The sequence below is a fragment of the Oncorhynchus clarkii genome, chromosome 13, assembly GCF_045791955.1.
Source record: "Oncorhynchus clarkii lewisi isolate Uvic-CL-2024 chromosome 13, UVic_Ocla_1.0, whole genome shotgun sequence".
Classification (NCBI taxonomy): domain Eukaryota; kingdom Metazoa; phylum Chordata; class Actinopteri; order Salmoniformes; family Salmonidae; genus Oncorhynchus; species Oncorhynchus clarkii.
In genome coordinates this window covers 59,195,775-59,208,872 of record NC_092159.1, presented here as the reverse complement: position 1 = coordinate 59,208,872, position 13,098 = coordinate 59,195,775, and the positions used below count along the sequence as shown (strand labels likewise).

The 13,098-nt window shown below is 42.5% G+C and overlaps 1 protein-coding gene across 1 annotated transcript; it reads right to left on the bottom strand.

Moving 5' to 3' along the window:
- Positions 1-7,366: 7,366 nt before the first annotated feature.
- On the bottom strand, positions 7,367-10,811 carry LOC139424085 (proton channel OTOP2-like). The gene is made up of 6 exons (XM_071175780.1): positions 10,346-10,811; positions 9,912-10,048; positions 9,728-9,786; positions 9,390-9,517; positions 8,201-9,072; positions 7,367-7,775 (listed from the first exon to the last, which is right to left on the bottom strand). The coding sequence occupies exons 1-6, from the start codon at positions 10,809-10,811 to the stop codon at positions 7,605-7,607; spliced, it is 1,833 nt and encodes a 610-aa protein (XP_071031881.1). The 3' UTR covers positions 7,367-7,604.
- Between the last annotated feature and the right edge of the window lie 2,287 nt (positions 10,812-13,098).

Sequence of the window (13,098 nt, the reverse complement as noted above, 5' to 3'; positions counted from 1 at the left end):
TCTGCAAAGGTCTAGTCCACAGTTTGTTTGTGATTTGTTACAATCCAAGCTCGCTCTGTTCAAAATGTCATATCCTATCCAAAGGTAGAAAATCTAATGAGTTCAGAAAGTATGTCTGTTCTGATCAGAGTTGTGTGAACACCTAACCGTCCACTCAAAGGCTCTGCCTGTATGAGGAGGTCCCTCCTTCCCGTAACCCAGCTTCTAACCTCATTTCATCATCAATGTCAAGCCCATCCGTGATATGACATTGTTTATCATCAGAAGCAGTGCCCCGCCCATCATGCTCCTGCTGTAACGATAGACCACGAGGGATACGAACCATAGACCACAATGGGGGGTAATTTACAATTACACATTAACACAGGAACCAGCATCACCCTTCATGTCCTGAAGTGGTTTAACAGAGCTGGAATGTTGGCTTCATTATATGATGGGGCCATAAAGGCCACTAGGGACAATAGCTCATCTGTTCACCCCCTTTCTTTATGACTCTGAATGGCCCTGAGGTTGACAGGAAATCGAAGACAAACACCTTAGGCAAATCAGCTGACCACCTTGATTATCCCTATAAAATACATAACTTGTTTAGAGACGTCAGATCAAGTTTTTAAGAGGCACGGCCACACCTGTTAAATGAATTATCCTGAATGGTGCAGTGGTCTAAGGCACTGCATCTCAGGGCAAGAGGTGTAACTACAGTCCCTGGTTTGAATCCAGGCTGTCACATCCGTCTGTGATTGGGAGTCCCATAGGGTGGCGCACGATTGGCCCAGTGTCGTCCGGGTTTGGCTGGGGTAGGCCGTCATCGTAAATAAGAATGTGTTCTTAACTGACGTGCCTAGTTAAATAAAACAAACAAATGAAAAGGGAGCAGTTCAGTCATCTTCAGCCAATACATCCAGCCTTCCACATGTTCTTACAGACTATATTCTTACCTCCTTGTTGACTGATACATTGAATTGTGTCCATTTTCTGTTTTTAGAAAGATTTGCACACATACGAAAAGATAGATGGTGTCATCTTAAAAGGAATGAAGTGGTGGATAAAGAGCTCAGCCATGTGCTCCTTGTCAGTAACAACTGCATCATCAACATTATGGGACATGTGCTCCTTGTCAGTAACAACCACATCATCAACATTAAGGGATATGTGCTCCTTGTCAGTAACAACTGCATCATCAACATTAAGGGACATGTGCTCCTTGTCAGTAACAACTGCATCATCAACATTATGGGACATGTGCTCCTTGTCAGTAACAACCACATCATCAACATTAAGGGATATGTGCTCCTTGTCAGTAACAACCACATCATCAACATTAAGGGACATGTGCTCCTTGTCAGTAACAACCACATCATCAACATTATGGGACATGTGCTCCTTGTCAGTAACAACCACATCATCAACATTAAGGGACATGTGCTCCTTGTCAGTAACAACCACATCACCAACATTAAGGGACATGTGCTCCTTATCAGTAACAACCACATCATCAACATTAAGGGGCATGTGCTCCTTGTCAGTAACAACCACATCATCAACATTAAGGGACATGTGCTCCTTGTCAGTAACAACCACATCATCAACATTATGGGACATGTGCTCCTTGTCAGTAACAACCACATCATCAACATTAAGGGGCATGTGCTCCTTGTCAGTAACAACCACATCATCAACATTAAGGGGCATGTGATCCTTGTCAGTAACAACCACATCATCAACATTAAGGGGCATGGGCAGCTGTGAGGAGGAAGGTTTATTCTCCAGGTCTTTAACCGTTTTCCAGAACTTCTTGGGATTAGACCCACAGAGAGAGAGAGACCTGCTCCTTAAAGTAACTAACTTTGGCCTCCCGGATAGCCTGACTGCACTTATTTCTAATTTGCCTGAACGAGAGCCAGTCAGCCTGAGTATGCTTGTGCTGAGCGATTTGCCAAATATAATTATTGAGGTGGAGTAACTCTACCAGATCACGGTTGAACCAGGGGCTGAACCTGTTTTTCATTCTCATTTTCTTTATGGACACATATTTGTTAACGATACCACTGAACATATCAAAAAATAAGGTCCAAGCATCTTTGACAGAGGAGATCAAGCTGATTCTATACCAATTTACAGAGGCCAGGTCATGAAGGAAGACTTGCTCATTAAAGTTTTTTAGCAAGAGTCTATGACAAAGCAGGACAGGTTGTTTCACTGAGCAGACTATTTGTAAGGATAACATCAAGGAGAGTAGCCTTTTCTGGGTGTTTGGAGTCACATCTTGTGGGATTGGTAATAATCTAAGAATGATTTAGTGAGTCCCATTATAGCCTCACTACTGTATATAGCCTCACTACTGTTAAAAGCCTCACTACTGTATATAGCCTCACTACTGTATATAGCCTCACTACTGTTAAAAGCCTCACTACTGTATATAGCCTCACTACTGTTAAAAGCCTCACTACTGTATATAGCCTCACTACTGTATATAGCCTCACTACTGTATATAGCCTCACTACTGTTAAAAGCCTCACTACTGTATATAGCCTCACTACTGTTAAAAGCCTCACTACTGTATATAGCCTCACTACTGTATATAGCCTCACTACTGTATGTGGCCTCACTACTGTATATAGCCTCACTACTGTATATAGCCTCACTACTGTATATAGCCTCACTACTGTATATAGCCTCACTACTGTATGTGGCCTCACTACTGTATATAGCCTCACTACTGTATATAGCCTCACTACTGTATATAGCCTCACTACTGTATGTGGCCTCACTACTGTATATAGCCTCACTACTGTATATAGCCTCACTACTGTATATAGCCTCACTACTGTATATAGCCTCACTACTGTATATAGCCTCACTACTGTTATAGCCTCTCTACTGTATATAGCCTCACTACTGTTATAGCCTCACTACTGTATATAGCCTCACTACTGTATATAGCCTCACTACTGTATATAGTCTCGCTACTGTATATAGCCTCACTACTGTTATAGCCTCTCTACTGTATATAGCCTCACTACTGTTATAGCCTCACTACTGTATATAGCCTCACTACTGTATATAGCCTCACTACTGTATATAGTCTCGCTACTGTATATAGCCTCACTACTGTTATAGCCTCTCTACTGTATATAGCCTCACTACTGTATATAGCCTCACTACTGTTATAGCCTCTCTACTGTATATAGCCTCACTACTGTTATAGCCTCACTACTGTATATAGCCTCACTACTGTATATAGCCTCACTACTGTATATAGCCTCACTACTGTATGTGGCCTCACTACTGTATATAGCCTCACTACTGTATATAGCCTCACTACTGTATATAGCCTCACTACTGTTATAGCCTCTCTACTGTATATAGCCTCACTACTGTTATAGCCTCACTACTGTATATAGCCTCACTACTGTATATAGCCTCACTACTGTATATAGCCTCACTACTGTATATAGTCTCGCTACTGTATATAGCCTCACTACTGTATATAGTCTCGCTACTGTATATAGCCTCACTACTGTATATAGCCTCACTACTGTTTTTTACTGTTGTTTTTATTTCTTTACTTACCTATTGTTCACCTAATACCTTTTTAAATGTAAAAAAAACACTGTTGTTTAGAGCCTGTAAGTAAGCATTTCACTGTAAGGTTGTATTGGTTGTACAACTGTAAAGGTTGTATACAACTGTACCTGTTGTATTCGGGGCACGTGACAAATAAACTTTGATTTGAAGACCCACTGGTTGTTGTGTATTTATAAAACCCTCTTATGCCTCACTGCCCCCTGTCTGAGATATCTACTGCAGCCCTCATCCTCCACATACAACACCCGTTCTGCCAGTCACATTCTGTTAAAGGTACTGTATCTCTTCAGGAACTTGAAAAGGACACTATTGTCTGTTCCAGACTGAAAGAAACAAACATCCAAACTGACTTTATGTTACTGTGTAAAAGTCAATGGCTGTATCTTACATGTACAATGTTATATTTGTCTGCATGTCATTCTGCAATCAGCATTGTCGACTGTAAATACTGTGTTTGATGTTTAAAGTAGTATTTCTTTCTTGAATTATGCTGTATAATACTATATTATACATGTTTCATAAAGGAACCAGTAAAGGACCATAAGAAGAATTTTCTGATCCAGAGTTGAGTTGTTTCTTTTTCCTGTTCTTCATTTGGACCGTAGATGGCAGTGCTGTCTAACCATCTCCCCCATTCATGTTCCTTAAAAGTGCATCCTCCGTTATCTTATTTCACCTTTATTTAACCAGGTAGGCCAGCTGAGAACACCTTTATTTAACCAGGTAGGCCAGCTGAGAACACCTTTATTTAACCAGGTAGGCAAGTTGAGAACACGTTCTCATTTGCAACTGCGACCTGGCCAAGATTAAGCAAAGCAGTTCTACACAAACAACAACACAGAGTTGCACATGGAATAAACAAGCGTACAGTCAATAACACAATAGAAAAAAAGAAAGTCTATATACAGTGTGTGCAAATGGCATGAGGAGGTAAGGCAATAAATAAGCCATAGTAGCAAAGTAATTACAATTTAGCAAATGAACACGGGAGTGATAGATGTGCAGATGATGATGTGCAAGTATGATGTGCAAGTCCTCCCTTCCTTGAAGTAATCACTGACGAAACATGCCTGGAAAGGTGAAAAACATGGGAATCAACTCAATTGCTGCTGTTACTAATAGCACATAGATATTTCACAACTTCACATAGCCTTATGGGTGGCTTCGGAAATATAGATGGCGCTGTTGCTGCTGTTTTGCGAACTCCGACCCAACTCTGCTATTTTGTGTTTCTTTTGGCATTTATCTTACTTTATATTCACAAAATGTATCCACTATCATTTGTTATAACCGACAATAACTTCTGAACATCAGATCTGCAGTTACTTACCCCAATTCTGGATTCAACTTGAACTTGAACTTGGACTCATCTGCCCTGGTCTCTTTCTGTAATTCCAACCCAAAACAGACACCAGAGAGGCAGGAGAGGGGGATTCCTGACCAGATCAAGGTGAAGGTAAAACCGGCCACCTCTTCCTTCCATTTTATTGCCCAATGTACAGTCACTTGATAATAAGATGTATGACCTCTAAACGCGGATTTGCTACCAACGGGACTCTCGTAACTGAAATATTCAATGCTTTTCTGAAACATGGCTTTCGGACAAGATACCTGCAATGGCTATCCAACTCGATGGATTATCCATTCAACTAGCATATAAGAGTCAGGGAAATCGAGGGGGGGGGGGGGGGGGGCGGGCGTGGGAGTTTGCCTCTTCATCAACAACAAATGATGTGCTGACTCATGTGCAGGGGTAGTCTCGACTCATTTCTCACCTGTCTTGGAATACCTGATGGTCAAATGCCAACCCTTCCACCTCCTGAATGGGTTTTGAGCTGTTATCATGACTGTTGTAAACATTCCACCTCAGGACAGGAAATATAACAAGATGGCACTTAACAAACTGTACTAGGCTTTAAACAAGCAGGAAAACGTACATTCGGAGGCTGCCTTCCTTGTCGCCGGTGATTTAATTCAGTGTCAATATGACAAGTCATGCCCAACTTCCATCAACACATCTCCTAGACCACTGTTACTCTACCAGCTAGCAAGCATACAAGGCCCTTCCTTGTCCGCCATTCGTCAAATCAGATCATTACTCCGTACTCCTGCTTCCTGTTTTCAAGCAGAAGCTCAAACAGGAAGTACCTGTGACTCGCACCGTTGAGAAATGGTCATCAGAATCAGAGATTATGCTACAGGACTACTTTGTTTGCACTGATTGAAATATGTTCAGATACTCCGCCGACAACATCGACGAGCTCCTCCGTCACCGGCTTCATAAGGAAATGCATCTGCGACACGGTTCCCATTGTGAAGGTTTGCTGCTTCCCCGATCAGAAGCCTTGTATTAACTCTGAGGTTGGCGCTAAGCTAAAGGACCAGGCTACAGCACACAAGGCTTTCGCAGACAACCCTGAGGCTACAGCTGAGGACAGGAACAAGAAGTCCCGCTACGACCTCCGCAGAGTCATTAAACTAACAAAATAAAAATATAGGTATGAGGTGGAATCATACTACACAGGCTCCGATGCCCGTTTGGCAGGGGCTACAGTCCATTACAAATTACAAAAAAAGATCCAGCCACCGTGACACCGTGAGAGACATGGGCATAGGTGTGGCTGAAGGACTCCCAGTGCAGCACCATGGACAGAGCCACCCACCTCAGCATAGTAGGCAGGTACACTCGCTTCAGCACCATGGACAGAGACACTGGCTGCAGCACTGTGGACTCAGTTCCGCACTGTGGAAGGCTGCACTAACTTCAGCACCAGGCCAGCCGAAGACAACACCCAACACAGCTGTGCAGGATTACTAATCAGCACACCTGTAAGGCATTCCCTAATCAACTGACTGGCATAGTTGAGAAGAGGAACTAATGCAGGTTGTTGTCTGGTGCAGATAGTTGAGAAGAGGAACTAATGCAGGTTGCTGTCTGGTGCAGATAGTTGAGAAGAGGAACTAATGCAGGTTGTTGTCTGGTGCAGATAGTTGAGAAGATAGCTGCCAACTTGGCACAGCTGTGTGAATTGTCTATCTGCCGCTTTGCCACAAACTTTGACAAGATCTGGGACCAGGCTAGTTGAGCTGTATAACCCAAACAGATCTGGGACCAGGCTAGTTGAGCTGTATAACCCAAACAGATCTGGGACCAGGCTAGTTGCGCTATGTAACACAGTGGAATCTAGAGTAGACAGAACAGAAAGAGGAAGCCAGACCAGAATACCTTTGATAATACAGAGAAGGGAACACTGGTTAAGTACTGTTTTGGGTGTAATGTTAAAGGGGCAACCTGCGATTCAAACAAGAACAATGCAGTCGTTCCCCCACTTGAGGGACGGGAGTGGAGAAATATGCATCCATAGACTGGTCTATGCAAAATCTTACCATCCATAAGATTAAAATGATAGTTTTAACCATGTTTGTAATCAATGGGGTAATAAAACATATTTAATTTGACCTTTATTTAACTAGGCAAGTCAGTTAAGAACAAATTCTTATTTTCAATGACGGCCTAGGAACAGTGGGTTAACTGCCTGTTCAGGGGCAGAATGACGGAATGTCAGCTCAGGGATTTGAACTTGCAACCTTGCGGTTACTAGTCCAACGCTCTAACCCTGCCGCCCAATATATTGTGTTACAGGTAAGACAGTTGTTGTAAACTCATGAGATAGTAAAAATAAGTAGTGCCAGTGATTGGTCTGTGTTGTGTTACAGTGTGCCACAAAGAAGAATGACTCATATCCCAGAAAATGTTTACATAAATGTATGTGCAATTTATTACAAAGTCATCATCAATTATAATTAATATAAAACTATTTATACAGTTTACTAGATACAGTTTAATAGCTCACTGATATTGACATATTTCTTTTAAAAATGAAATTGTATTATATAATTTTATTCTTTATATATGTTTCAGTGCATGCTCAGGACAGAACAAAGAATAACAATAAAACAGATTGTAAAAAAATGATCTTTATACATTTTCAGAATTGTTTCTGTAATTCGCCAGCTTATGAGGTTAGAAAGACCTCAAAGAGGCTGGCGACTGAGTGCATACGGTAAAAGATTCCGAAGGGGAGTCCAATATTCACAACAGCCGCCCACATGGTGAACTCGTAAAACTCTGCTCCAATCGTGTTGTCAAACTGAGGGCGGGCGCCAAACGCCGGCATGATCCAGAGCTGTCAACGGAAACAGAGTGAAGATGTTCAGTCCAATCTTTCAACTTAAACATACTAGTTAGGATCATACTCTACTATGATGTATTGTACTGCACAAATCCTAGGGAGTCTTTTGGCTCATGAGCAAGTTAGGCAAACAGGGAAAAAAGTGAATTTAAAGGGATGGTTCAGTAGTTTCCATTTATTTTCGACCTACTGTACATACCCACTGGGCACAGACATCAATTCAACGTCTATTCCATGTTGGTTCAATGTAATTTCATTGAAACAAAGTTGATTCAACCAGTGAGTACCCTGTGGGTAGGGCGTTTCATCCAAACTTAATAAAAATGGTTTTGGATGAAAGGACAACATCCTAGGTTAACAAGCCCTTTAAAAGAGCCATTTTGAAAAGGACAGTGGTGGGTACTCAGTAGGCTACTCACAAGGATGTTGCAGAGCAGCAGAAATGCACAGATCTCCTTCAGGGCCCTCCTCTTCCAGGTCAGCCTATGGCGTTGAGGTAGGGGGGAGCTAGAAAGAGCAGAAGGAGCAACATGCATACTGTGAACTGTGAGGGCCGGGGACGTCTTGGTCTCCATGAATGTCCCTGGCAGGTTGTGTATGTCTCTATGGGCTTGGGCTTGAAGGACGTATGGGTTTGTGAATACAGAGGCCTGGTGCATGTCTTCGTGGAAGGGCTCGCGATGCAGGCCCTCGATGATGAAGATGTTCTGCAGGCAGAGCTGGATCACAGTGAGCAGGGAGACAGCCAGGTTGAGAGCGTTGAGGTGGCCCTCGGCCCCCGTTGCCACCACAGCCACGATGGTGAAATAACAGATGGTGAACTGTCCGAATGAGGCGCCGATCAGCAAGCCTACATCCAGGCTCCGTGTGGGGTTCTTCCCCGACACGTGGTCCCTCTGGTCCAGCCGGTAGATGGCGCAACCAGCCACGGTCGAGACGGACATGAGCGTCACAGCCACCGTGTTCATCACGTAGTGTATCATCAGCACCGTGTCACGTTTCCTCGGGTCCCCCTTCTCCACATCCACCTTGTAGATGACAAAGGTTCCCAGGCCCGCCACCAGCATGACCAGCCCGACCGCAGGCCCCACCAGCACGTCCTTCAGGCGAAAATGGAGCGCGTGGTGGTTGTGCTCGTCTACCAGGCGGCCCACGTTCTTCCACATGACGTAGGCCATGGCCGAGGCAAACAGGCTGTACTCGATGTTGAAGGGGTACAGGTAGTAATAGGCCTTTTCTAAGACGGCACAGGCAGAGTGGCTGCAGTTACAGCTGCTGGATCCACCAGGGGCTGAAATAAAATCAAACACTATTGTTTGACTCTGAGGTGATGTTTTGTTTGTCGGTTGGTTGTATTTCAAAGTCGACGGTAATTCTATTTAAATACAGTAAGTTCAGAAAGTAAACTGAAAATGTATTTTATTGATCCTTTATTTAAACAAGGAATTCCCATTTCAGTTTACATACTGAATTGAAATGGAATTGAACCCTTAAACAAGGAATTCCCATTTCAGTTTACATACTGAATTGAAATGGAATTGAACCCAACCCTGTAGTATTTCACTTAGATTTTCTAGAGAGAAGATTCAACAACACAATGTTCTCTACCTCTGATGTCATAGGAATGTGTGCTGTTGCCGTCCTCTGGTGGAACAACAGTCTGGTGTATGGACTCCTCTGTGACTGCTGCCATCCACAACATCAGATTGGTAGACAGAGTCAACATCAGCCCACAGCTTCAAGAGGGAAACACAGGAGTTCAGAACAGAATAGAATAGAATACTAACTATTTGTATATCCTATTTAATTCTGTAAGAATATAATATAACATAACATAATAGATAAGACTTTATGCTTCCCAAGGGGAATGTTAAATGTCCAACCATCAATTTACATAATTAAATGGTAATACATTCAGTTATACAGTAGCAGTTAGTTACCCTCACCGAGTTATGTTCCGTTGTAGCTGTACACAGTCTTTAGCGTGGAGCCAGAGGAAGTATGTCTGAGAAAGATACAATGATCACCTATACTTGCATTTTTCCCACCAGCCAAATCCCTCAGTGGTTTCCTTAATGTCATATCACCTAATGGAAGCTCCATTTGAGATGTCAGAACTTGTGTTCTTACCTGGACAAGTATGAATACAGCTTGTACGACAGGGAACGCTATCTTCACAGCAGAGTCACAGTGCAGGTAGCCTACGTAGTTAGCAATCTTAAACACGTCCATAATCAGACTGCATAAGCCAAACAGCACCAGTCCACCTAGAGAAAAAACAGAATGAAATCCAAGTAGAAATAAACACACTCATTAAAAACAATGGGTGAATGTAAACCTTTGTCTAGGTATAGTGAATTATATCCTATTAGAATAGAACTCTTCCCCAATCCAAAGAGAGATGATTCATTCAGTCCAGTGGTATTACCAGACAGTGAATCCTACAGGGTAAGGTTGCAAAATTCCACAAACTTTCCAGATTTCCAGGGATAAAAACAAACAACTGGGAACTCTGGAATTTAGCAGCTGTCTACCCAGAAGAACAGAAAAGTGTCTTCTCTTACCCCTGAGCCACACAGGCCCGGCATGGCTATCCTTGTAGAGCACGGCATGATCTTCCCTGGATGTGTAGATGGTGTAGTACAGCATCCAGGCAGTGGTGAGGATGATGAGGACGATGAGGAAGATCTGCAGGTTGATGGCGTTGATCTTAACGTTGTTGAAGACACTGCCACTGACCAGAGCAATACCTAGGATCAGGACGTTGAAAGTGATGATGCTAGAGAGTAGCCAGCTGCGGTTACGGCCCCTCTCCCTCACCGTGCCCCTGCTGGTCGGGAAGACGTCGCTCCCCCTCCTCATACTCCCCGCCTGGACTCCCAAGTGGATGGAACACTGGGTGGAAGGGAGGGTGGGCCTGGTGGGCAGGGGGGATATGTAGCCCTCCTCAACTGCCATCTCAGGATCAGATGTCATCTTGCTGGATTCGCATGAAAAGAAGCCAAAGGTCAAGTGCATGATGTTTCTCATTCTGCAAAGGTCTAGTCCACAGTTTGTTTGTGATTTGTTACAATCCAAGCTTGCTCTGTTCAAAATGTAATATCCTATCCAAAGGTAGAAAATCTAATGAGTTCAGAAAGTATGTCTGTTCTGATCAGAGTTGTGTGAACACCTAACCATCCACTCAAAGGCTCTGCCTGTATAAGGAGGTCCCTCCTACCCATAACCCAGCTTCTAACCTCATTTCATCATCAATGTCAACCCTATCAGTGATTTGACAATATAAAAGGTTTCTTATCATTTCCCTGTTTATCATCAGAAGCAGTGCCAGTCCACCATGCTTCAACGAATATGAGTTTATCTTGCTTGATTTGGGTCAATGCCAGTGTTTGACTAAATTGAAATGAACAAAGAAATCCTCACAGTTCATATTTACTAACACACATTGGTATTTTATCTACACGAGGTCAGGTATGTTTTGTTTCCTGGAAACCAACTTATTATCTTTTATAAAAAAATAGTAGATTTTCAGTTTCTCTCTAATAAGTCTGTTTCTACGGCAGCACTGACTGTTCCTTAGAACAACAGAAGGCTACTCCCCAATACCAAAACGGAGGTCTGAAAACACAGTGAATCATAGGCTAACATAACGGAAACTGGAAATACCCTACTGGATCCCCGAATTTCCTCATAATATATGAATCATTACACACCATATAGGTGGGCTGGTTCAAAAGTGATTTTTCAAAATGCCTGTGTTGCAGCACTGACAAACTGTCTCACAGCGGCAAGTTTGTTCGCAATCTAACAATAACCTAGCCAATGTAATGAAATATGTGGGTGACGTTTCTGAAATATTCACATGACGGTTATTACATCCACTTTGCAGTACATGAACATGTATTTTTAAATCAGCCCAACTGTAAATGCTGATAAAAGTCCAGTTGAAATAGTATTTGTCTTTATTTATCACAATACTTTTTTTTTACTAAGTGTTAACAGCACTTGATATAGCCTAGTTCTCTGTACTTTTAAGATGAAACTGTAATTCATTGGGTGTACTTATTATAATGCATTGATGGATGTATTAGCATATACATTGTTGTGGAAAATTTAACATTTTATGGATTTTGTGGGTACAAGTCTCTTTAGCTAATCCACTCCTGGTACTCCATGTCATGTACAACGAGACTGGCCTTCCTTTCAACTTCAACTTCAAACCTCCTATCATTAATGAGAGGATTTGATCCTGATTCAGAGGATTTGATCCTGAGTCGATCAACCTCACAGCTATCCTCCAATCACAATGATTATGCAAATATTGGAACTCCACAGAACACGTTGGTATAGCAACCGTTTTTTGTTTGTCCAGGCTAAAACAGTATGTTTAAAGTTGCTAGCTGAAGTCGAAATTCTCACACTAAATACATACTGCAATTCCAGCCACAAAATGTCAAAATACAACTAACAGCTAAATGTTTTTTGACTTTGTTATAAATTCTATTTCCAAGGCACCACTACATGTTGTCATGGAAAATATAATGTTATTTCCAACAACCAATGAGCAACTCCACCATAAATCCAGCGAATGTTGAGATTGTGTAAAGGCCAGTCACTTTGGCAATGACAATGAGTGGCAAGGAGTAGCATGTTAAAGAGAGTGGGACTCTAGACTACTAGGTTACTTGGGATAGTATCAATTTAATTGGATGCTTATGAATGGGGTTCCAATTGGTCAGTTTGACATTCTATGAATTGATTACAGCCATCCACATCATCTCAATACAAACGCATTAGAGTGGCAGTCTGGTAAACACACTAATGGTGAGAAAAGGCTGCAGTGCCCAGTATTATTTGCTCAGTTTATCAAAAGCAATTGGTTTCCTGGACTTGACTGAATTATTTATCTAACAGGTCAATAAGAGTGTCAGACATAATGAGTTACTGAGTTACTTAATTTAAGTACACACAAATGATAAAATAAATATCCAAGACTAAGGAGATGATTGTGGACTACAGGAAAAGGAGCACCGAGCACGTTCCCATTCTCATCGACGGGGCTGTAGTGGAGCAGGTTGAGAGCTTCAAGTTCCTTGGTGTCCACATCACCAACAAACTAACATGGTCCAAGCACACCAAGACAGTCGTGAAGAGGGCACAACAAAACCTATTCCCCCTCAGGAGACTGAAAAGATTTGGCATGGGTCTTCAGATCCTCAAAAGGTTCTACAGCTGCACCAGAGAGCATCCTGACGGGTTGCATCACTGCCTGGTATGGCAACTGCTCGGCCTCCAACCACAAGGCACTACAGAGGGT